The sequence below is a fragment of the Chiloscyllium plagiosum genome, unplaced genomic scaffold (genome assembly GCF_037043375.1).
Source record: "Chiloscyllium plagiosum isolate Xiang-an unplaced genomic scaffold, Cpla_swu_hap1 HiC_scaffold_38, whole genome shotgun sequence".
Taxonomy (NCBI): Eukaryota; Metazoa; Chordata; class Chondrichthyes; order Orectolobiformes; family Hemiscylliidae; genus Chiloscyllium; species Chiloscyllium plagiosum.
Window position 1 is genome coordinate 18917103 of NW_028270176.1, and position 27064 is coordinate 18944166.

Consider the following 27064-nt stretch of genomic DNA (forward strand, 5'->3'; position numbering starts at 1 on the left):
ACAGCGTTCACTATAGAAAATGAAAATGTTGGCGAGGAAGATACAGAGATACTTGCATCAAGACTAGAAGAGATTGAGGTTCAGAAGGAAGAGCAATTAGAAATACTGCAGAGTGTGAAAATAGACAAGTCCCCTGGGCCGGATGGGATCTATCCGAGGATCCTCTGGGAAGCAAGGGAAGAGATTACCGAGCCTTTGGCATTGATCTTCAAATCATCATTGTCTACAGGAATAGTGCCTGAGGACTGGAGGATAGCAAATGTGGTTCCCTTGTTCAAAAAGGGTAGTAGAGACAAACCTGGTAATTACAGACCAGTGAGTCTCACTTCAGTTGTTGGTAAAGTGTTGGAAAAGGTTATAAGAGATAGGATTTATAACCATCGAGAAAAGAATAATCTGATCAGGGACAGTCAGCACAGTTTTGTGAAGGGAAGGTCGTGCCTCACGAATCTTATTGAGTTTTTTGACAAAGTGACCAAACAGGTAGATGAGAGTAAACCGGTTGATGTGGCGTATATGGATGTGGAGGGTAATTTATCCCTGGTGATGTGGTCTATTTGAAGGTGGTTAATCTGGCAGAGGATTTAGCATGGCCAATCCCCCCTAACCTGCACATCCCTGGACACTATGGGACATTTTCCCACGACTAATCGACCCTAACCTGCACATCCCTGGGACATTGTGGGACAATTTCCCATGGCCAATCCACCCTAACCTGCACATCCCTGGGACATTATGGGACAATTTCCCATGGCCAATCCACCCTAACCTGCACATCTTTGGACTGTAGGAGGAAACCGGACCACTCGGAGGAAACCCCCGCAGACATGGGGAGATCGTGCAAACTCCACACAGACAGTCCCCCGTGGGGTGGGATCGAACCGGGGTCCCTGGTGCTGTGTGGGTAGCAGTGCTAACCACTGAGCCACATTGCTGCCCCGATTTGTGTAACGGACTGGGCTGTACACACACTCTCAGGGAGCAGAGTCCCTGAATATGTTTAAGGCAGAGGCGGTTAGATTCATGCTAAACCCAGTGCTGAAAGGTTATCAGGGAGTGGGCTAGCAGGAACGTGCAGCAATCAGATCAGCCGTGAGCTGCCTCCCTGATGACGGGCTGAGTGGCCACCTCCTGCCATGTCCCCATGGAAACGGCCAAAGGCAGTGACCACGAGCTCGGAGTGACCGTGATTTGTAGCAGGGGCCAGTGGCTCCCAAAGACAACTTTGGTCCTTACCGCAGCCAGTGACATTTCTCCAATCCCCGGTCATCACTCCCCGTCTCTGACACTCTGCTGCGTACGATCCAATCGCCTGACACAGCAGCTCCCCGCTCACTCCCACGGCGCACAGATCAAAGATGCAGTTTTCCTGGGCAGCCATCGGGCTCAGCACCGAATGGCACTGGTGGAATGGCCCACTGACGTTGCTCAGAACACCGCAGTAACTTTCGGAGCTCAAGAGACGGCGGTCAGAGTCACTGCACACAATCACCGAGCCTGGATCGTCCGAGCACACCGCCTCGGGATCGGAGATTTTCCAGCTGTTCCCGAACACTGCTGCTGTAGACAGCGCCGTGCCGTTGGGAGACACAAAGTCGTCTGCCGGCTCTCCGTTGAAGTTTCCACACAGTCCGCACAGTGAGCCCGAATACAGGCTGGGAACCATCACCACCACATAATGGCTCCAGTCGTAGGACACTCGGAGCCCAAACTCCGTCTCCAGCACCGCCGCTGATCCGCTCTGGAAAAGATCGACTTTCCCGGATTCTAAACGCACTGGCAAATTGACACTCTCTCCGTTTACCTGGCGACAGAGAAACACAAGCTGGACTTGTGACAGATATAGGGGAGACACAGCAACAAATCACTGTCCCCTCCCCCCAATATCCCTCCCTCAGGAACTGGAGAAATGGCTCTCGGATTCCCCCGGAACTCTGCCCTTCCTGGAACACCTCCACCAGGGACCCATTTCTCCAAACCGCATTGACACCCTCCCGATACATCAGGGAAAACCAGGACCGCTCTTTCATCAAAACCTTCACTGTCGCTGTCAGGAATGTGCCTCAATGTGTGCTTTCTTTTCATTCATTCACTGGATCTGGAGGGTCACTGGCTGGGCCCAGCATTTATTGCTCCGTCCTGAGTTGCCCCCCTTGAGAAGGTGGGGGTGAGCTGCCTCCTTGACCCGCTGCAGTCCATGTGCTGTAGGGTAGACCCACAATGCCCCTGAGGGAGGGAATCCCAGGATTCTGACCCTGGAAGGAATAGCTGATATATTTCCAAGTCGGGACAGTGAGGGGCTTGGAGGGGAACTTGCAGGGGGCGGTGTCCCCATGTACCTGCTGCCCTTTGTCTTTCTAGATGGAAGTGGTCGTGGGTTTGGAAGATGCTGCCTGAGGGTCTTTGGTGAGTTTCTGCAGCGCATCTTGTAGCTGGTACACACTGGGGGGGGCAGGGGATGGTACACACTGCTGTTACTGAATGTCGGTGGTGGATGGAGGAGATGTTTGTGGATGTGGCGATAATCGAATGGGGGCTGCTTTGTCCTTCTCGAATGAAGTTTGAGCTGACACCATTCAGGGCAAGTGTGGAGTATTCCCTCACCCTCCTGCCTTGTGCCTTGTCAACAGTGGGATAGGCTTTGGAGGGAGTCAGGAGGGGAGTTACTCGCTGCAGGATTCCCATCCTCTGGCCTGCTCATGAAGCCACTGACTTTATGCGGCTAGGTTAGGGTGAATTGGCCATGGGAAATTGTCCCTAGTGCTCAGGAACATGCAGGTTAGGGTGAATTGGCCATGGGAAATTATCCCTAGTGCTCAGGGACATGCAGGTTAGGGTGAATTGGCCATGGGAAATTGTCCCTAGTGCTCAGGGACATGCAGGTTAGGGTGAATTGGCTGTGGGAAATTGTCCCGTAGTGCCCAGTGATTTGAGGCCAGGTGTTTTAGCTATGAGAGATGCAGGTTATTGGGATTGTGTTGTGGCACAATGGATCAGGGTGGGATGCCTTTCCCAGGGTCAGTGCGCACTCAATGGGCAGAACGGCCTCTTTCTGTTTGTGGGGATTCTAACACTCCCTGTAGCAGAATAATGAATGAGCCAGAGGGTCATTGAGAGTCAATACAGGAGGGAGGGTTACAAACCCCACGGTCAGTATGGGGGTGCATGTTGTTTAAGGGGGATTCTGGAGAGCACACCTCGGGGAGACTGAAATTGGGAATGTGATTCCCTGGCATTCAGGATCCACACAATCCCTCTGATACCCACGATGGGCCGAACATCCTCTCTCTGTGCTGTCAGCGTCAATTCCTCTCATTGTCCTTGTGTTTACCTGCACGCTGCCCGTTTGACTCCTCGACACCTGGATCCGATGGCCATACACCTGAACTTCAACCAGACGTGTCCAGGTCACAGCCTGGGATCCGCGATGATCGTTCTCCACAACAACACTGAATGCGGTCAGGTTCCCGGCCTCTCCACACGACTTACTGAAGGTGTATTTACAAGAGCCTTGGAAATCAAACCTCTTGCTGTCAAAGCTGGTGTAATGGGGGTCACCGGAGGCGAAGCAGGTGCCACGTGCTCTGGGGTAGCAGCCCCGTACCCCGTTCACCAGGCGGCAATCTTCATGGTGCCCACAGCTGAAAGCGGAACAGCTGATGCCAAGACTGGCGTTGAGGCAGCTACATTTCTGACTGCAGCTCTCAGTCAGGATGACACTCTCACCTTTGCTGTAGTAACGGCCTTGGAAGGAGCAGCCACACTCAGCGGAGGTCACACACACACCTCCGCTCAGGAAGTAACCCGGGTCACACTTGCAGCCCTCCACGCACGGCTCGTTGCAAAACAACAGCGCGTTAGGATCAGTGCAAGTGGCTGGGCAGGCGCTAGTGCAGGTCTGGTAGTGACTGTGTGGTGGACACTGCATCTCTGAAACACAAAATGACACGGTGTCAGGGGAATTACAGTCAGTGATCCAAAAGGGAAATCTTTCCCCACAATGTGCCCAGATGGGAAACCATTGGAAGCAGCAATCCATTGCTCTGTTCAGTTTCACTGTCTGCCGTTGAACACAGAGACAATCCTTCTCCCAATGACCTGTCACTAACCGACAGGATGGGATGGACTGTACTGAGCAGAATGCTCAGGTTCCATCAGGTCACACTGCTCTATTCTGACCGGTCACTGCTTGGGAAAGCTGTCTTCAGCAAATCTCTGACTCTGATCCTGTACTTAGATTCCAGAAAGTGTTCGATCGACAGTTACAACAAAGATGGTTGTGGGAAAATAAAGCTGACACTGCAGTGGGTAACATATTGGAATGGTTTGGAGATGCTGTTGTTGGACTGGTTTGTACAAAGTTAAAAATCATACAACACCGGGTTATAGCTGAAAATGTGTTGCTGGAAAAGCGCAGCAGGTCAGGCAGCATCCAAGGAGCAGGAGAATCGACGTTTCGGGCATAAGCCCTTCTTCAGGAATCCGGGTTATAGTCCAACAGGTTTAATTGGAAGCACACTAGCTTTTGGAGCGTCGCTCCTTCATCAGGTGATTGTCGATCCGAAAGCTAGTGTGCTTCCAATTAAACCTGTTGGACTATAACCTGGTGTTGTGTGGTTTTTAATATTGGAATGGGTTAGTGATTGGCTGGTTAACAGGAAACACAGAGCAGATATCAGTGTCTCTATTGTACGATTGCAAGATGTTTTCTTTCATTTGTGATTTGATGTATCATTTCCTATGTACCTCAGTCACCATTATATGTTGTTAATGTACAAGTCACAAACACTTCCACTGGCAGCTCATTCCATGTGCGTACCACCCTCTGTGTGAAAAAGTTACCCCTCAGGTTCCCTTTTATCTTTTCCCCCCTCATCAGAAACTGACACCCTCTCGGCCTTGATTCCCCGATGCTGGGAAAAAAAAACTGAGCACATTCACCCTCTCAGTGCCAATCATGACCTTATACCCTTCGACAAGATCACCCCGTCAGTCTCCCACACTCAAATGAAAAGAATCCCAGCTTGTCCAACCTCTCCCTATGACTCAGACCATTGAGTCCTGGCAACATCCTTGTAAATTTCCCCTGCTCTCTTTCCAGTTTAATAACATTTTTGCTATTACAAGGTGACCAAAACTGAACACAATATTCCATGTGTGGCCTCACCAAGGTCCTGTACAACTGCAACATAACTTGCCAAGTTCTGCCCTCAGTGCCCTGACTGATGAGGGCCAGTGTGCCAAAAGCCTTGTTCACTGCCCTGTCTACCTATGACTCCACTTTCAGAGAACCATGCACCTGAACTCCAAGATCCCTCTGTTCCACTACACTCCTTAAGGCTCTACCTTTCACCATGAAACTCCCCTAATCACAGGCCTCCATTCCGAATAGGAACCTTCCACTAGTCCCCTCTGCTTCATACCACCAAGCCAATTATGGATCGTATTTGCCAGCTCTCCCGGTAATCCATGCGATCTAACCTTCCTGAACAGCCTACCATGTGAAACCTTATTAAAGGCCTTACTGAAATCCAGAAACACTACATCTACCACCCTGCCCACATCAACCTTCCTGGTCACTTCATCAAAGAACTCCAACACATTTGTGAGGCATGACCTCCCACTCACAACACCATGCTGACTACTCTTCACCCGACCCTATCTTTCCAAATGCAGGCATATCTGATCCCTCAGAATCTTCCCGAGTTTCTAACCCAACACAGATGTTAGGATAACTGCTCCATTGTTCCCAGGATTTTCTTTGCAGCCCTTCTTGAATAACGGCACAACATTCGCTACCTTCCAGCCTTCCATGGCCTCACCCGTGGCTGACGATGAGGCAAAAATATCAGCCAGAGAACCCGACAATTTCTTCTCCGGCCTCTTGCAATGTTCATGGATGTAGCTGGTCAGGACCAGGAGATTTATCCACCTTCATACACTCTAATACATCCGACACCATCTCTACTGTGATATGGACTGGCCCCAAGGTATCACCACAACCTTCCCCAAGTCTCCAACTCCTCATGTCTCTCTCTACAGTAAACACACTGGAGAGAGATTGATTGAGGACCTCATACATCTCCTGTTCTTCGACACATACGTGTCCACTTTGGTGCTTGAGGGGCCTATTCTCTCCCTAGTTATTCTTTTCCTTTTAATGGACTTAAAGAACCTCTTTCGATTCACCCTTTGTTTAAGCTTTTGTATCTTTGTCCGACGGGAGATCATATCTGGGATGGGAGGGGTCAATGGGTGGAAGGTTAGTTTGATTAGATTCCCTGCAGTATGGAAACAGGCCCTTTGGCCCAACAATTCCACAACTACCCTCTGAAGAGTAACCCACCCAGACCCATTTCCCCCTGACTTGTGCAACCTAACACTGTGGGTAATTTCCCATGGCGAATCCACCCTAACCTGCACATCCCTGGGACAATCTGGTGCAATTTCCCATGGCCAATTCACCCTAACCTGTACATCAAGGAAAAGCTCTTGTGTGTCCTAGATACGTATGTACCTGTCAGGCAGGGAGGAAGATATAGAACGCGTGAGCCGTGGTTTACTCAGGAAGTGGAATCCCTGGTCAAGAAGAAGAAGGCGGCTTATGTTCGGACAAAATGTCAAAGCTCAGTTAGGGAGCTTGAGGGTTACAAGGAAGTCAGGAAAGACCTAAAAGGAGAGCTCAGAAGAGCCAGGAGGGCACATGAGTAGTTGTTGGTGGATAGGATCAGGGTTAACCCTAAGTCTTTCCATAGGTATGTCAGGAATAAAGGAATGACGAGAGTTAAATTAGGGCCAATCAAGGATAATAGTGGGAAGTTGTGTGTGGAGTCAGAGGAGATAGGGGAAGCACTAAATAAATATTTTTCGACAGCGTTCACTATAGAAAATGAAAATGTTGGCGAGGAAGATACAGAGATACTTGCATCAAGACTAGAAGAGATTGAGGCTCAGAAGGAAGAGCAATTAGAAATACTGCAGAGTGTGAAAATAGACAAGTCCCCTGGGCCGGATGGGATCTATCCGAGGATCCTCTGGGAAGCAAGGGAAGAGATTGCCGAGCCTTTGGCATTGATCTTCAAATCATCATTGTCTACAGGAATAGTGCCTGAGGACTGGAGGATAGCAAATGGGGTTCCCTTGTTCAAAAAGGGTAGTAGAGACAGCCCTGGTAATTACAGACCAGTGAGTCTCACTTCAGTTGTTGGTAAAGTGTTGGAAAAGGTTATAAGAGATAGGATTTATAACCATCGAGAAAAGAATAATCTGATCAGGGACAGTCAGCACAGTTTTGTGAGGGGTAGGTCGTGCCTAACGAATCTTATTGAGTTTTTTGACAAAGTGACCAAACAGGTAGATGAGAGTAAACCGGTTGATGTGGTGTATATAGATGTGGTGCAAGGCGTTCGATAAGGTTCCCCACAGTAGGCTATAATACAAAATGTGGAGGAATGGGATTGTGGGATACATAGCAGTTTGGATCAGTAATTGGCTTGCTGAAAGAAAACAGAGGGTTGTTGTTAATGGAACATGTTCATCTTGGTGTCCAGTTACTAGAGATATACCGCAAGGGTCAGTATTGGGTCCACTGCTATTCGTCATCTTTATAAATGACCTGGATGTGGGCTTAGAAGGGTGGGTTAGTAAATTTGCGGACGACATCAAGGTCAGTGGAGTTGTGGATAGTGACAAAGGATGTAGTAGGTTGCAGAGAGACATGGATAGGATGCAGAGCTGGGCTGAGAGGTGGCAAATGGAGTTTAATGTGGACAAGTGTGAGGTGATACACTTTGGACGGAGTAATCAGAATGCAAAGTACTGGGCTAATGGTATGTTTCTTGGGAGTGCAGATGAGCAGAGAAGTACACAGATCCCTGAAAGTTGCCACCCAGATTGACAGGGTTGTTAAGAAGGCATACAGTGTTTTGCCTTTATTAATAGTGGGATTGAGTTCCGGAACCAGGAGGTCATGCTGCAGCTGTACAAAGCTCTGGTAAGACCACACTTGGGGTATTGTGTACAGTTCTGGTCACCGCATTATAAGAAGGATGTGGAAGCTTTGGAAAGGGTGCAGAGGAGATTTATTAGGAAGTTGCCTGGTATGGAAGGAATATCCACAACTCCACTGACCAGGATACTGATTAGGAATGATCAGCCATGATTATATTGAATGGCGGTGCAGGCTCGAAGGGCTGAATGGCCTACTCCTGCCCCTATTGTCTATTGTCTATCTTACCAGGAGAGGCGGAGGGCCTTGAGGCTGTTCTTGTTAGAGAGAAGAAGGTTGAGAGGTGACTTAATAGAGACATACAAGATAATCAGAGGTTAGATAGGGTGGACAGAGAGAGGCTTTTTCCAAGTACGGGGACGGCAAACACGAGGGGACACAACTTTAAAGTGAGGGGAGATAGGTATAAGACAGATGTCAGAGGTAGTTTCTTTACACAGAGAGTAGTAAGAGTATGGAATGCATTGCCTGCAACGGTGGTAGATTCGCCAAGTTTAAGTGCATTTAAGTCGTCATTAGACAGGCATATGGACGTACATGGAATAGAGTAGGTTAGATGGGCTTCAGGTTAGTATGACAGGGCGGCGCAACATCGAGGGCCAAGGGCCTGTACTGTGCTGTAATGTTCTATGTTCTATGTTCTATGTTCTATGTTCTATCACTGGACACTATGGGACAATTTCCCATGGCCAATGCACCCTAACCTGCTCATCCCTGGACAATATGGGACAATTTCCCATGGCCAATCCACCCTAACCTGCTCATCCCTGGACAATATGGGACAATTTCCCATGGCCACTCCACCCTAACCTGCACATCCCTGGACACTATGGGACAATTTCCCAAGGCCAATCCACCCTAACCTGCACATCACTGGACACGATGGGACAATTTCCCATGGACACTCCACCCTAACCTGCATATCCCTGGACAATATGGGACAATTTCCCATGGCCACTCCACCCGAACCTGCACATCCCTGGACACTATGGGACAATTTCCCATGGCCAATCCACCCTAACCTGCACATCCCTGGACACTATGGGACAATTTCCCATGGCCAATCCACCCTAACCTGCACATCCCTGGACACTATGGGACAATGTCCCATGGCCACTCCACCCTAACCTGCACATCCCTGGACAATATGGGACAATTTCCCATGGCCACTCCACCCTAACCTGCATATCCCTGGACACTATGGGACAATTTCCCATGGCCAATCCACCCTAACCTGCACATCCCTGGGAACTATGGGACAATTTCCCATGGCCAATCCACCCTAACCTGCACATCCCTGGACACGATGGGACAATTTCCCATGGACACTCCACCCTAACCTGCACATCCCTGGACAATATGGGACAGTTTCCCATGGCCACTCCACCCTAACCTGCACATCCCTGGACACTATGGGACAATTTCCCATGGCCAATCCACCCTAACCTGCACATCCCTGGGCACTATGGGACAATTTCCCATGGCCAATCCACCCTAACCTGCACATCCCTGGGCACTATGGGACAATTTCCCATGGCCAATCCACCCTAACCTGCACATCTCTGGGCACGAGGGGACAATTTCCCATGGCCAATCCACCCTAACCTGCACATCCCTGGACACTATGGGACAATTTCCCATGGCCACTCCACCCTAACCTGCACATCCCTGGACAATATGGGACAATTTCCCATGGCCAATCCCCCCTAACCTGTACATCCCTGGACACTATGGGACAATTTCCCATGGCCAATCCACCCTAACCTGCACATCCCTGGACACTATAGGACAATTTCCCATGGCCAATCCACCCGAACCTGCACATCCCTGGGCACTATGGGACAATTTCCCATGGCCAATCCACCCTAACCTGCACATCTTTGGAGTGTGGGAGGAAACCGGAGCACCCGGAGGAAACCCCCGCAGACATGGGGAGATCCTGCAATCTCCACACAGACAGTCCCCCGGGGGCGGGATCGAACCGGGGTCCCTGGCGCTGTGGGGGTAGCAGTGCGAACCACTGAGCCACATTGCTGCCCCGATTTGTGTAACGGACTGGGCTGTACACACACTCTCAGGGAGCAGAGTCCCTGAATATGTTTAAGGCAGAGGGGGTTAGATTCATGCTAAACCCAGTGCTGAAAGGTTATCAGGGAGTGGGCTAGCAGGAACGTGGAGCAATCAGATCAGCCGTGAGCTGCCTCCCTGATGACGGGCTGAGTGGCCACCTCCTGCCATGTCCCCATGGAAACGGCCAAAGGCAGTGACCACGAGCTCGCAGTGGCCGTGATTTGTTGCAGGGGCCAGTGGCTCCCAAAGACAGCTTTGGTCCTTACCGCAGCCAGTGACATTTCTCCAATCCCCGGTCATCACTCCCCGTCTCTGACACTCTGCTGCGTACGATCCAATCGCCTGACACAGCAGCTCCCCGCTCACTCCCACGGCGCACAGATCAAAGATGCAGTTTTCCTGGGCAGCCATCGGGCTCAGCACCGAATGGCACCGGTGGAATGGCCCACTGACGTTGCTCAGAACACCGCAGTAACTTTCGGAGCTCAAGAGACGGCGGTCAGAGTCACTGCACACAATCACCGAGCCCGGATCGTCCGAGCACACCGCCTCGGGATCGGAGATTTTCCAGCTGTTCCCGAACACTGCTGCTGTAGACAGCGCCGTGCCGTTGGGAGACACAAAATCGTCTGCCGGCTCTCCGTTGAAGTTTCCACACAGTCCGCACAGTGAGCCCGAATACAGGCTGGGAACCATCACCACCACATAATGGCTCCAGTCGTAGGACACTCGGAGCCCAAACTCCGTCTCCAGCACCGCCGCTGATCCGCTCTGGAAAAGATCGACTTTCCCGGATTCTAAACGCACCGGCAAATTGACACTCTCTCCGTTTACCTGGCGACAGAGAAACACAAGCTGGACTTGTGACAGATATAGGGGGGACACAGCAACAAATCACTGTCCCCTCCCCCCAATATCCCTCCCTCAGGAACAGGAGAAATGGCTCTCGGATTCCCCCGGAACTCTGCCCTTCCTGGAACACCTCCACCAGGGACCCATTTCTCCAAACCGCATTGACACCCTCACGATACATCAGGGAAAATCAGGACCGCTCTTTCATCAAAACCTTCACTGTCGCTGTCAGGAATGTGCCTCAATGTGTGCTTTATTTTCATTCATTCACTGGATGTGGGGGGTCACTGGCTGGGCCCACCATTTATTGCCCCGTCCTTAGTTGCCCCCCTTGAGAAGGTTGGGGTGAGCTGCCTCCTTGACCCGCTGCAGTCCATGTGCTGTAGGGCAGACCCACAATGTCCCTGAGGGAGGGAATCCCAGGATTCTGACCCTGGAAGGAATGGCTGATATATTTCCAAGTCGGGACGGTGAGGGACTTGGAGGGGAACTTGCAGGGGGCGGTGTCCCCATGTACCTGCTGCCCCTTGTCTTTCTTGATAGAAGTGGCCGTGGGTTTGGAAGATGCTGTCTGAGGGTCTTTGGTGAGTTTCTGCAGCACATCTTGTAGCTGGTACACACTGGGGGGGGGGGGAGGGGATGGTACACACTGCTGTTACTGAGGGTCGGTGGGGAGGGAGGGGATGGTACACACTGCTGCTACTGAGGGTCGGTGGGGGGAGGGAGGGGATGGTACACACTGCTGTTACTGAGGGTCGGTGGGGGGGGAGGGAGGGGATGGTACACACTGCTGTTACTGAGGGTCGGTGGGGGGGAGGGAGGGGATGGCACACACTGCTGTTACTGAGGGTCGGTGGGGGGGAGGGAGGGGATGGTACACACTGCTGTTACTGAGGGTCGGTGGGGGGAGGGAGGGGATGGTACACACTGCTGTTACTGAGGGTCGGTGGGGGGGGGAGGGGATGGTACACACTGCTGTTACTGAGGGTCAGTGGGGGGAGGGAGGGGATGGTACACACTGCTGTTACTGAGCGTCGGTGGGGGGAGGGAGGGGATGGTACACACTGCTGTTACTGAGGGACGGTGGGGGGAGGGAGGGGATGGTACACACTGCTGTTACTGAGCGTCGGTGGGGGGAGGGAGATGATGGTACACACTGCTGTTACTGAGGGTCGGTGGGGGAGGGAGGGGATGGTACACACTGCTGTTACTGAGGGTCGGTGGGGGGGAGGGAGGGGATGGTACACACTGCTGTTACTGAGGGTCGTTGGGGAGGGGAGTGAGGGGATGGCACACACTGCTGTTACTGAGCGTCGGTTGGGGGGAGGGAGGGGATGGTAAACACTGCTGTTACTGAGCGTCGGTGGGGGGAGGGAGGGGATGGTACACACTGCTGTTACTGAGGGTCGGTGGGGGGAGGGAGGGGATGGTACACACTGCTGTTACTGAGCGTCGGTGGGGGGAGGGAGGGGATGGTACACACTGCTGGTACTGAGGGTCGGTGGGGGGGAGGGAGGGGATGGTACAACTGCTGTTACTGAGCGTCGGTGGCGGATGGAGGGGATGGTACACACTGCTGTTACTGAGCGTCGGTGGGGGGGGGGGGAGGGGATGGTACACACTGCTGTTACTGAGCGTCGGTGGGGGGGGGGGGAGGGGAGGTTTGTGGATGTGGCGATAATCCAGCAGGGTCTGCTTTGTCCTTATCGAGTGAAGTTTGAGCTGCCACCGTTCAGGGCAAGTGTGGAGTATTCCCTCACCCTCCTGCCTTGTGCCTTGTCGACAGTGGGACAGGTTTTGGGGGGGGTTCGCAGGGGAGTTACTCGCTGCAGGATTCCCATCCTCTGACATGCTCTTGTAGCCACTGACTTTATTTGGCTTGGTTAGGGTGAATTGGCTATCGGAAATTGTCCCGTAGTGTCCAGGAACATGCATGTTAGGGTGAATTGGCCGTGGGAAATTATCCCGTAGTGTCCAGGGACATGCAGATTAGGGTGTATTGGCCGTGGGAAATTGTCCCATAGTGCCCAGGGACATGCAGGTTAGGGTGAATTGACCATGGGAAATTGTCCCGTAGTGTCCAGGGATGTGCAGGTTAGGGTGAATTGACTGTGGGAAATTGTCCCATAGTGCCCAGGGACATGCAGGTTAGGGTGAATTGGCCATGGGAAATTGTCCCGTAGTGCCCAGGGACATGCAGGTTAGGGTGAATTGACCGTGGGAAATTGTCCCGTAGTGTCCAGGGATGTGCAGGTTAGGGTGAATTGACTGTGGGAAATTGTCCCATAGTGCCCAGGGACATGCAGGTTATGGTGAATTGGCCATGGTAAATTGTCCCGTAGTGCCCAGGGACATGCAGGTTAGGGTGAATTGGCTGTGGGAAAGTGTCCTGTAGTGTCCAGGAACATGCAGGTTAGGGTGAATTGGCTGTGGGAAAGTGTCCTGTAGTGTCCAGGAACATGCAGGTGAGGGTGAATTGGCCGTGGGAAATTGTCCCATGGTGCCCAGAGATTTGAGGCCAGGTGTTTTAGCTATGAGAGATGCAGGGTTATTGGGATTGTGTTGTGGCACAATGGATCAGGGTGGGATGCCTTTCCCAGGGTCAGTGCGCACTCAATGGGCAGAACGGCCTCTTTCTGTTTGTGGGGATTCTAACACTCCCTTTCGCAGAATAATGACTGAGCCAGAGGGTCATTGAGAGTCAATACAGGAGGGAGGGTTACAAACCCCACGGTCAGTATGGGGGTACATGTTGGTTAAGGGGGAGTCTGGAGAGCACACCTCTGGGAGACTGAAATTGGGAATGTGATTCCCTGGCATTCAGGATCCACACAATCCCTCTGATACCCACGATGGGCCGAACATCCTCTCTCTGTGCTGTCAGCGTCAATCCCTCTCATTGTCCTTGTGTTTACCTGCACGCTGCCCGTTTGACTCCTCGACACCTGGATCCGATGGCCATACACCTGAACTTCAACCAGACGTGTCCAGGTCACAGCCTGGGATCCGCGATGATCGTTCTCCACATCAACACTGAATGCGGTCAGGTTCCCGGCCTCTCCACACGACTTACTGAAGGTGTATTTACAAGAGCCTTGGAAATCAAACCTCTTGCTGTCAAAGCTGGTGTAATGGGGGTCACCGGAGGCGAAGCAGGTGCCACGTGCTCTGGGGTAGCAGCCCCGTACCCCGTTCACCAGGCGGCAATCTTCATGGTGCCCACAGCTGAAAGCGGAACAGCTGATGCCAACACTGGCGTTGAGGCAGCTACATTTCTGACTGCAGCTCTCAGTCAGGATGACACTCTCACCTTTGCTGTAGTAACGACCTTGGAAGGAGCAGCCACACTCAGCGGAGGTCACACACACACCTCCGCTCAGGAAGTAACCCGGGTCACACTTGCAGCCCTCCACGCACGGCTCGTTGCAAAACAACAGCGCGTTAGGATCAGTGCAAGTGGCTGGGCAGGCGCTAGTGCAGGTCTGGTAGTGACTGTGTGGTGGACACTGCATCTCTGAAACACAAAATGACACGGTGTAAGGGGAATTACAGTCAGTGGTCCAAAAGGGAAATCTTTCCCCACAATGTGCCCAGATGGGAAACCATTGGAAGCAGCAATCCATTGCTCTGTTCAATTTCACTGTCTGTCGTTGAACACAGAGACAATCCTTATCCCAATGACCTGTCACTAACCGACAGGATGGGATGGACTGTACTGAGCAGAATGCTCAGGTTCCATCAGGTCACACTGCTCTATTCTGACCGGTCACTGCTTGGTAAAGCTGTCTTCAGCAAATCTCTGACTCTGATCCTGTACTTAGATTCCAGAAAGTGTTCGATCGACAGTTACAACAAAGATGGTTGTGGGAAAATAAAGCTGACACTGTAGTGGGTAACATATTGGAATGGTTTGGAGATGCTGTTGTTGGACTGGTTTGTACAAAGTTAAAAATTATACAACATCAGGTTATAGTCCAACAGGTTTAATTGGAAGCACACTAGCTTTCGGAGCGTCGCTCCTTCATCAGGTGATATTGGACGGCTCAATCCTGTCACAGAATTTATAGCAAAAATTTACAGTGTGATGTCACTGAGATTATACACTGAAAAATTGATTATGTCTTTGATCTGTTTGAATACAGTGATAGTTTCACATCTTTCATGTGTAAATCACAAAACCTTTTTTTTAAAGTTGCATTCTCGGGTTAGCTGTTAACAATGGGTGATAGCTAGACAATATGTTGAATGCGTTAGCCCCCTGTGTTCTCTGTCTATGCCATGATGTTTGGATTGATTCTAATCTAAAAAGTGAGATAACGGAGTTTTACTTGAACGCATGCAGTTTTTGAGCAAAGTACAATGTAACCCTCAAAGTACAAGTTCACCCCCCAAAATATATACACGCTGCAGCCAATAGGGTACCCTTCGTTGTTCGGTATTTCCCAGGAGCTGAAAAACTACACCATGTTCTTCGTGACCTGCAACATATTATCAATGGAGATGAGCACCTCACCAAGACCTTCCCCACACCTCCACTACTTGCCTTTAAACAACCGCCAAATCTCAAACAGGTCATTGTTTGTAGCAAGCTGCCCGGCCCTCAGGACAACTCCATACAACCCTGTCATGGTGGACGCTGCAAGACGTGTCAGATTGTGGACATAAATACCACTATTACGCCTGGGAACACCTCCCACCTTATACATGGCAGGTACTCACGTGACTCAGCCAACATTGTCTATCTTATACGTTGCAGGCAAGGATGCCAGGAGGCATGGTACATTGGGGAAACAGAGCAGAGGCTACGACAACGGATGAATGGGCACCGCCCAACAATCAACAGACAGGAGGGTTCCCTCCCAGTCGGGGAACACTTCAGTGGTCCAGGACATTCAGCCTCGGACCTTCGGGTGACCATCCTCCAAGGTGGACTTCGGGACAGGCAGCAGAGAAAAGTGGCCGAACAGAGGCTGATAGCTAAGTTCGGTACCCACAGGGAGGGCCTCAACCGGGACCTTGGGTTCATGTCACATTACAGGTGACCACCATTGCACTATACACACACATACACACACACACATTCCTATACACACGGACACACACACACACACACGGACACACATACACACAGACACACACACAGATACTCCTAAACACACACACACACACACACACATTCCTATACACACGGACACACATACACACACACACAGATACTCCTAAACACACACACACACATTCCTATACACACAGGCACACGATCACACATATACACAGATGCGCACACAGACACCCATACACACATACACACACACACACTCCCACACTCACACATGCACCCTCCTCACAGACTTAAGACACTCTACACTCACTACACACACACACATACATTTTCCCACACTCACAACCCCCTCCCCAGACAGACACATACACACAGACAGACAAAGACCCACACACACACATATATTTTGGGGGGTGAATTTGTACTTGCAGGGTTACATTGTACTTTGCTCAAAAAACCGCATGCGTTCATGTAGAACTCTGTTTTCTCACTTTTTAGATTAGAATCAGTCTAAACATCATGGCATAGACAGAGAACACAGGGGGGCAATATCTTCAACATATTGTCTAGCTATCACCATTGTTAACAGCTAACCCGAGAATGCAACTTTTAAAAAATGGTTTTTGATTTAGACATGAAAGAAGTGAAACTATCATGATATTCAAACAGATGAAAGACTTAACAATCAATTTTTCAATGTAAAATTTCAGTGACATCACACTGTAAATTTTTGCTATAAATTCTGTGTTACGATTGAGCCCTCCACAATCACCTGATGAAAGAGCGTCGCTACAAAAGCTAGTGTGCTTCCAATTAAACCTGTTGGACTATAACCTGATGTTGTGTGGTTTTTTTTATATTGGAATGGGTTAGTGATTGGCTGGTTAACAGGAAACACAGAGCAGATATCAGTGGCTCTTTTATACGATTGTAAGATGTTTTCTTTTCTTTCATTTGTGATTTGATTTGTTTTATCATTCCCCATGTACCTCAGTCACCACTGAATGTTGTTAATGTACCAGCCACAACCACTTCCACTGGCAGCTCATTCCATGTGCGTACCACCCTCTGTGTGAAAAAGTTACCCCTCAGGTTCCCTTTTATCCTTTCCCCCCTCATCAGAAACTGACACCCTCTCGGCCTTGATTCCCTGATGCTGGGAAAAAAAAACTGAGCGCATTCACCCTCTCAGTGCCAATCCTGACCTTATACCCTTCGACAAGATCACCCCGTCAGTCTCCCACACTCAAATGAAAAGAATCCCAGCTTGTCCAACCTCTCCCTATAACCCAGACCATTGAGACCTGGCAACATCCTTGTAAATTTCCCCTGCTCTCTTTCCAGTTTAATAACATTTTTCCTATTACAAGGTGACCAAAACTGAACACAATATTCCATGTGTGGCCTCACCAAGGTCCTGTACAACTGCAACATAACTTGCCAAGTTCTGCCCTCAGTGCCCTGACTGATGAGGGCCAGTGTGCCAAAAGCCTTGTTCACTGCCCTGTCTACCTATGACTCCACTTTCAGAGAACCATGCACCTGAACTCCAAGATCCCTCTGTTCTACTATACTCCTTAAGGCTCTACCTTTCACCATGAAACTCCCCTAATCACAGGCCACCAGGCCGACAAGGAACCTTCCACTAGTCCCTCTGCTTCATACCACCAAGCCAATTATGGATCGAATTTGCCAGCTCTCCCGGTAATCCATGCGATCTAACCTTCCTGAACAGCCTACCATGTGAAACCTTATTAAAGGCCTTACTGAAATCCATATACACTACATCTACCACCCTGCCCACATCAACCTTCCTGGTCACTTCATCAAAGAACTCCAACACATTTGTGAGGCATGACCTCCCACTCACAACACCATGCTGACTACTCCTCACCCGACCCTATCTTTCCAAATGCAGGCATATCTGATCCCTCAGAATCTTCCCAAGTTTCTTACCCAACACAGATGTTAGGATAACTGCTCCATTGTTCCCAGGATTTTCTTTGCAGCCCTTCTTGAATAACGGCACAACATTCGCTACCTTCCAGCCTTCCATGGCCTCACCCGTGGATAACGATGAGGCAAAAATATCAGCCAGAGAACCCGACAATTTCTTCTCCAGCCTCTTGCAATGTTCATGGATGTAGCTGGTCAGGACCAGGAGATTTATCCACCTTCATACACTCTAATACATCCGACACCATCTCTACTGTGATATGGACTGGCCCCAAGGTATCACCACAACCTTCCCCAAGTTTCTAACTCCTCATGGCTCTCTCTACAGTAAAGACACTGGAGAAAGATTGATTGAGGACCTCATACATCTCCTGTTCTTCGACACAGACGTGTCCACTTTGGTGCTTGAGGGGCCTATTCTCTCCCTAGTTATTCTTTTTCTTTTAATGTACTTAAAGAACCTCTTTCGATTCACCCTTTGTTTAAGCTTTTGTATCTTTGTCCGACGGGAGATCATATCTGGGATGGGAGGGGTCAATGGGTGGAAGGTTAGTTTGATTAGATTCCCTGCAGTATGGAAACAGGCCCTTTGGCCCAACAATTCCACAACTACCCTCTGAAGAGTAACCCACCCAGACCCATTTCCCCCTGACTTGTGCAACCTAACACTGTGGGTAATTTCCCATGGCGAATCCACCCTAACCTGCACATCCCTGGGACAATCTGGTGCAATTTCCCATGGCCAATTCACCCTAACCTGTACATCAAGGAAAAGCTCCTGTGTGTCCTAGATACGTATGTACCTGTCAGGCAGGGAGGAAGATATAGAACGCGTGAGCCGTGGTTTACTCAGGAAGTGGAATCCCTGGTCAAGAAGAAGCAGGCGGCTTATGTTCGGACAAAATGTGAAAGCTCAGTTAGGGATCTTGAGGGTTACAAGGAAGTCAGGAAAGACCTAAAAGGAGAGCTCAGAAGAGCCAGGAGGGGACATGAGTAGTTGTTGGTGGATAGGATCAGGGTTAACCCTAAGTCTTTCCATAGGTATGTCAGGAATAAAGGAATGACGAGAGTTAAATTAGGGCCAATCAAGGATAATAGTGGGAAGTTGTGTGTGGAGTCAGAGGAGATAGGGGAAGCACTAAATAAATATTTTTCGACAGCGTTCACTATAGAAAATGAAAATGTTGGCGAGGAAGATACAGAGATACTTGCATCTAGGCTAGAAGAGATTGAGGTTCAGAAGGAAGAGGTATTAGAAATACTGCAGAGTGTGAAAATAGACAAGTCCCCTGGGCCGGATGGGATCTATCCTGGGATCCTCTGGGAAGCAAGGGAAGAGATTGCCGAGCCTTTAGCATTGATCTTCAAATCATCATTGTCTATAGGAATAGTGCCTGAGGACTGGAGGATAGCAAATGTGGTTCCCTTGTTCAAAAAGGGTAGTAGAGACAGCCCTGGTAATTACAGACCAGTGAGTCTCACTTCAGTTGTTGGTAAAGTGTTGGAAAAGGTTATAAGAGATAGGATTTATAACCATCGAGAAAAGAATAATCTGATCAGGGACAGTCAGCACAGTTTTGTGAAGGGTAGGTCGTGCCTAACGAATCTTATTGAGTTTTTTGACAAAGTGACCAAACAGGTAGATGAGAGTAAACCGGTTGATGTGGTGTATATAGATGTGGTGCAAGGCGTTCGATAAGGTTCCCCACAGTAGGCTATAATACAAAATGTGGAGGAATGGGATTGTGGGATACATAGCAGTTTGGATCAGTAATTGGCTTGCTGAAAGAAAACAGAGGGTTGTTGTTAATGGAACATGTTCATCTTGGTGTCCAGTTACTAGAGATATACCGCAAGGGTCAGTATTGGGTCCACTGCTATTCGTCATCTTTATAAATGACCTGGATGTGGGCTTAGAAGGGTGGGTTAGTAAATTTGCGGACGACATCAAGGTCAGTGGAGTTGTGGATAGTGACAAAGGATGTAGTAGGTTGCAGAGAGACATGGATAGGATGCAGAGCTGGGCTGAGAGGTGGCAAATGGAGTTTAATGTGGGAAAGTGTGAGGTGATACACTTTGGATGGAGTAATCAGAATGCAAAGTACTGGGCTAATGGTATGTTTCTTGGGAGTGCAGATGAGCAGAGAAGTACACAGATCCCTGAAAGTTGCCACCCAGATTGACAGGGTTGTTAAGAAGGCATACAGTGTTTTGCCTTTATTAATAGTGGGATTGAGTTCCGGTACCAGGAGGTCATGCTGCAGCTGTACAAAGCTCTGGTAAGACCACACTTGGGGTATTGTGTACAGTTCTGGTCACCACATTATAAGAAGGATGTGGAAGCTTTGGAAAGGGTGCAGAGGAGATTTATTAGGATGTTGCCTGGTATGGAAGGAATATCCACAACTCCACTGACCAGGATACTGATTAGGAATGATCAGCCATGATTATATTGAATGGCGGTGCAGGCTCGAAGGGCTGAATGGCCTACTCCTGCCCCTATTCTCTATTGTCTATCTTACCAGGAGAGGCTGAGGGCCTTGAGGCTGTTCTCGTTAGAGAGAAGAAGGTTGAGAGGTGACTTAATAGAGACATACAAGATTATCAGAGGGTTAGATAGGGTGGACAGGGAGAGGCTTTTTCCAAGTACGGGGATGGCAAACACGAGGGGACACAACTTTAAAGTGAGGGGAGATAGGTATAAGACAGATGTCAGAGGTAGTTTCTTTACACAGAGAGTAGTAAGGGTATGGAATGCTTTGCCTGCAACGGTGGTAGATTCGCCAAGTTTAAGTGCATTTAAGTCGTCATTAGACAGGCATATGGACGTACATGGAATAGAGTAGGTTAGATGGGCTTCAGGTTAGTCTGACAGGGCGGCGCAACATCGAGGGCCAAGGGCCTGTACTGCGCTGAAATGTTCTATGTTCTATGTTCTATGTTCTATGTTCTATCACTGGACACTATGGGACAATTTCCCATGGACACTCCACCCTAACCTGCACATACCTGGACAATATGGGACAATTTCCCATGGCCACTCCACCCTAACCTGCACATCCCTGGACAATATGGGACAATTTCCCATGGCCAATCCATCCTAACCTGCACATCCCTGGGCAATATGGGACAATTTCCCATGGCCAATCCACCCGAACCTGCACATCCCTGGACAATATGGGACAATTTCCCATGGCCACTCCACCCTAACCTGCACATCCCTGGACACTATGGGACAATTTCCCATGGCCAATCCACCCTAACCTGCACATCCCTGGGCACTATGGGACAATTTCCCATGGCCAATCCACCCTAACCTGCACATCCCTGGACACGATGGGACAATTTCCCATGGCCACTCCACCCTAACCTGCACATCCCTGGACAATATGGGACAATTTCCCATGGCCACTCCACCCTAACCTGCACATCCCTGGACACTGTGGGACAATTTCCCATGGCCAATCCACCCTAACCAGCACATCCCTGGGCACTATGGGACAATTTCCCATGGCCAATCCACCCTAACCTGCACATCCCTGGACACGATGGGACAATTTCCCATGGCCACTCCACCCTAACCTGCACATCCCTGGACACTATGGAACAATTTCCCATGGCCAATCCACCCTAACCTGCACATCCCTGGACACGATGGGACAATTTCCCTGGGCCACTCCACCCTAACCTGCACATCCCTGGACAATATGGGTCAATTTCCCATGGCCACTCCACCCTAACCTGCACATCCCTGGACACTATGGGACAATTTCCCATGGCCAATCCACCCTAACCAGCACATCCCTGGACACTATGGGACAATTTCCCATGGCCACTCCACCCTAACCTGCACATCCCTGGACAATATGGGACAATTTCCCATGGCCAATCCACCCTAACCTGCACATCCCTGGACACTATGGGACAATTTCCCATGGCCAATCCACCCTAACCTGCACATCCCTGGGCACTATGGGACAATTTCCCATGGCCAATCCACCCTAACCTGCACATCCCTGGACACTATGGGACAATTTCCCATGGCCACTCCACCCTAACCTGCACATCCCTGGACAATATGGGACAATTTCCCATGGCCAATCCACCCTAACCTGCACATCCCTGGACACTATGGGACAATTTCCCATGGCCAATCCACCCTAACCTGCACATCCCTGGGCACTATGGGACAATTTCCCATGGCCAATCCACCCTAACCTGCACATCCCTGGACACTATGGGACAATTTCCCATGGCCACTCCACCTTAAGCTGCACATCCCTGGGCACTAAGGGACAATTTCCCATGGCCAATCCACCCTAACGTGCACATCCCTGGGACACTATGGGACAATTCCCCATGGCCAATCCACCCTAACCTGCACATCTTTGGAGTGTGGGAGGAAACCGGAGCACCCGGAGGAAACCCCCGCAGACATGGGGAGATCGTGCAAACTCCACACAGACAGTCCCCCGGCGGTGGGATCGAACCGGGGTCCCTGGCGCTGTGGGGGTAGCAGTGCTAACCACTGAGCCACATTGCTGCCCCGATTTGTGTAACGGACTGGGCTGTACACACCCTCTCAGGGAGCAGAGTCCCTGAATATGTTTAAGGCAGAGGGGGTTAGATTCATGCTAAACCCAGTGCTGAAAGGTTATCAGGGAGTGGGCTAGCAGGAACGTGGAGCAAACAGATCAGCCGTGAGCTGCCTCCCTGATGACGGGCTGAGTGACCACCTCCTGCCATGTCCCCATGGAAACGGCCAAAGGCAGTGACCACGAGCTCGGAGTGACCGTGATTTGTAGCAGGGGCCAGTGGCTCCCAAAGACAACTTTGGTCCTTACCGCAGCCAGTGACATTTCTCCAATCCCCGGTCATCACTCCCCGTCTCTGACACTCTGCTGCGTACGATCCAATCGCCTGACACAGCAGCTCCCCGCTCACTCCCACGGCGCACAGATCAAAGATGCAGTTTTCCTGGGCAGTCATCGGGCTCAGCACCGAATGGCACTGGTGGAATGGCCCACTGACGTTGCTCAGAACACCGCAGTAACTTTCGGAGCTCAAGAGACGGCGGTCAGAGTCACTGCACACAATCACCGAGCCCGGATCGTCCGAGCACACCGCCTCGGGATCGGAGATTTTCCAGCTGTTCCCGAACACTGCTGCTGTAGACAGCGCCGTGCCGTTGGGAGACACAAAATCGTCTGCCGGCTCTCCGTTGAAGTTTCCACACAGTCCGCACAGTGAGCCCGAATACAGGCTGGGAACCATCACCACCACATAATGGCTCCAGTCGTAGGACACTCGGAGCCCAAACTCCGTCTCCAGCACCGCCGCTGATCCGCTATGGAAAAGATCGACTTTCCCGGATTCTAAACGCACTGGCAAATTGACACTCTCTCCGTTTACCTGGCGACAGAGAAACACAAGCTGGACTTGTGACAGATATAGGGGGGACACAGCAACAAATCACTGTCCCCTCCCCCCAATATCCCTCCCTCAGGAACAGGAGAAATGGCTCTCGGATTCCTCCGGAACTCTGCCCTTCCTGGAACACCTCCACCGGGGACCCATTTCTCCAAACCGCATTGACACCCTCCCGATACATCAGGGAAAACCAGGACCGCTCTTTCATCAAAACCTTCACTGTCGCTGTCAGGAATGTGCCTCAATGTGTGCTTTCTTTTCATTCATTCACTGGATGTGGGGGGTCACTGGCTGGGCCCAGCATTTATTGCCCCGTCCTTAGTTGCCCCCCTTGAGAAGGTGGGGGTGAGCTGCCTTCTTGACCCGCTGCAGTCCATGTGCTGTAGGGTAGACCCACAATGCCCCTGAGGGAGGGAATCCCAGGGTTCTGACCCTGGAAGGCATAGCTGATATATTTCCAAGTGGGACGGTGAGGGACTTGGAGGGGAACTCGCAGGGGGTAGTGTTCCCATGTACCTGCTGCCCCTTGTCCTTCTCGATGGAAGAGGCCATGGGTTTGGAAGATGCTGTCTGAGGGTCTTTGGTGAGTTTCTGCAGTGCATCTTGTAGCTAGTACACACTGCTGTTACTGAGGGTCGGTGCGGGGAGGGAGGGGATGGTACACACTGCTGTTATTGAGGGTCGGTGGGGGGAGGGAGGGGATGGTACACACTGCTGTTACTGAGGGTCGGTGGGGGGAGGGAGGGGATGGTACACACTGCTGTTACTGAGGGTCGGTGGGGGGAGGGAGGGGATGGTACACACTGCTGTTACTGAGGGTCGGTGGTGGGGGAGGGGATGGTACACACTGCTGTTACTGAGCGTCGGTGGGGGGAGGGAGGGGATGGTACACACTGCTGTTACTGAGGGTCGGTGGGGGGAGGGAGGGGATGGTACACACTGCTGTTACTGAGGGTCGGTGGGGGAGGGATGGGATGGGACACACTGCTGTTACTGAGCATCGGTGGGGGAGGGAGGGGATGGTACACACTGCTGTTACTGAGCGTCGGTGGGGGGGAGGGGAGGTTTGTGGATCTGGCGATAATCCAGCGAGGGCTGCTTTGTCCTTCTTGAGTGAAGTTTGAGCTGCCACCATTCAGTGCAAGTGTGGAGTATTCCCTCACCCTCCTGCCTTGTGCCTTGTCGACAGTGGGACAGGTTTTGGCGGGGTTCGCAGGGGAGTTACTCGGTGCAGGATTCCCATCCTCTGACATGCTCTTGTAGCCACTGACTTTATTTGGCTTGGTTAGGGTGAATTGGCCGTGGGAAATTATCCCGTAGTGTCCAGGGTAATGCTGGTTAGGGTGTATTGGCCGTGGGAAATTATCCCGTAGTGTCCAGGGACATGCAGGTTAGGGTGAATTGGCTCTCGGAAATTGTCCCGTAGTGTCCAGGGACATGCAGGTTAGGGTGAATTGGCTATCGGAAATTGTCCCGCAGTGTCCAGGGACATGCAGGTTAGGGTGAATTGACTGTGGGAAATTATCCCGTAGTGTCCAGGGACATGCAGGTTAGGGTGAATTGGCCGTGGGAAATTATCCCGTAGTGTCCAGGGACATGCAGGTTAGGGTGAATTGACTGTGGGAAATTATCCCGTAGTGTCCAGGGACATGCAGGTTAGAGTGAATTGACCGTGGGAAATTGTCCCGTAGTGCCCAGGGACATGCAGGTTAGGGTGAATTGGCCATGGGAAATTGTCCCTAGTGCTCAGGGACATGCAGGTTAGGGTGGATTGGCCGTGGGAAATTGTCCCGTAGTGTCCAGAGATTTGAGGCCAGGTGTTTTAGCTATGAGAGATGCAGGTTATTGGGATTGTGTTGTGGCACAATGGATCAGGGTGGGATGCCTTTCCCAGGGTCAGTGCGCACTCAATGGGCAGAACGGCCTCTTTCTGTTTGTGGGGATTCTAACACTCCCTTTCGCAGATTAATGAATGAGCCAGAGGGTCATTGAGAGTCAATACAGGAAGGAGGGTTACAAACCCCACGGTCAGTATGGGGGTACATTTTGGTTAAGGGGGAGTCTGGAGAGCACACCTCGGGGAGACTGAAATTGGGAATGTGATTCCCTGGCATTCAGGATCCACACAATCCCTCTGATACCCACGATGGGCCGAACATCCTCTCTCTGTGCTGTCAGCGTCAATTCCTCTCATTGTCCTTGTGTTTACCTGCACGCTGCCCGTTTGACTCCTCGACACCTGGATCCGATGGCCATACACCTGAACTTCAACCAGACGTGTCCAGGTCACAGCCTGGGATCCGCGATGATCGTTCTCCACATCAACACTGAATGCGGTCAGGTTCCCGGCCTCTCCACACGACTTACTGAAGGTGTATTTACAAGAGCCTTGGAAATCAAACCTCTTGCCGTCAAAACTGGTGTAATGGGGGTCACCGGAGGCGAAGCAGGTGCCACGTGCTCTGGGGTAGCAGCCCCGTACCCCGTTCACCAGGCGGCAATCTTCATGGTGCCCACAGCTGAAAGCGGAACAGCTGATGCCAACACTGGCGTTGAGGCAGCTACATTTCTGACTGCAGCTCTCAGTCAGGATGACACTCTCACCTTTGCTGTAGTAACGACCTTGGAAGGAGCAGCCACACTCAGCGGAGGTCACACACACACCTCCGCTCAGGAAGTAACCCGGGTCACACTTGCAGCCCTCCACGCACGGCTCGTTGCAAAACAACAGCGCGTTAGGATCAGTGCAAGTGGCTGGGCAGGCGCTAGTGCAGGTCTGGTAGTGACTGTGTGGTGGACACTGCATCTCTGAAACACAGATATGCGGAATGTTCTGATCAAATAATGTGAGCAACTGACCAATCGGGCGTTTATGTTCTGTGAAATCACCGCGGTGCCTTGTTTAACGCGACCCAGTGATGTTCCCTGTCATTTGACTTTTGGAATAAAAGTTCACCTGTCACTGCCTCTTCGCTTGGAACAAACCTGTTCCTTTGAGATTTTGACCAGTGTGTGGTTCCACAAATGGCTTCCTCTTCAGAGAACGGTAATCGATGTTTTTACAGCTCAGGCATTCTGTACTGGGGAGGCACTGTGGTCAGTGGTCAGCATTTCGCCTCACAGAGCCAGGGACCAACCAGGAGAATTTGTACATTCTCCCCGTGTCTGCAAGGACTTGCTCCGGATGCTCCAGTTTCCTCCCATTGTGCAAAGATGTGCAGGTTAGGGTGGATTGGCCAGGGGAAATTGTCCCATAGTGCCCAGGGATGTGTAGGTTAGGGTGGATTGGCCATGCTAAATTGTCCCATAGTGCCCAGGGATGTGGAGGTTAGGGTGGATTGGCCATGCTAAATTGTCCCATAGTGCCCAGGGATGTGCAGGTTAGGGTGGATTGGCCATGGGAAATTGTCCCATAGTGCCCAGGGATGTGCAGGTTAGAGTGGATTGGCTGTGGGAAATTGTCCCATAATATCCCAGGGATGTGTGCGTTAGGGTGGATTGGCCATGGGAAATTGTCCCATAGTGCCCAGGGATGTGCAGGTTAGGGTGGGTTGGCCATGGGAAATTGTCCTATAGTGTCCAGGGATGTGCAGGTTAGGGTGGATTGGCCATGGGAAATTGTCCCATAGTGTCCAGGGATGTGCAGGTTAGGGTGGATGGCCATGGGAAATTGTCCCATAGTGCCC

At 50.9% G+C, this 27064-nt stretch overlaps 1 protein-coding gene across 1 annotated transcript in view; it reads right to left on the reverse strand.

Annotated features, from left to right (window-relative positions):
• Positions 1–27064, reverse strand: part of LOC122547501 (IgGFc-binding protein-like) — a 159684-nt gene that overhangs the window by 64908 nt on the left and 67712 nt on the right. The window contains 6 exon segments of the mRNA XM_087980826.1: positions 1237–1804; positions 3332–3930; positions 10345–10912; positions 13846–14444; positions 22793–23360; positions 25588–26186. Coding sequence (XP_087836952.1) covers positions 1237–1804; positions 3332–3930; positions 10345–10912; positions 13846–14444; positions 22793–23360; positions 25588–26186 — 3501 coding nt within the window.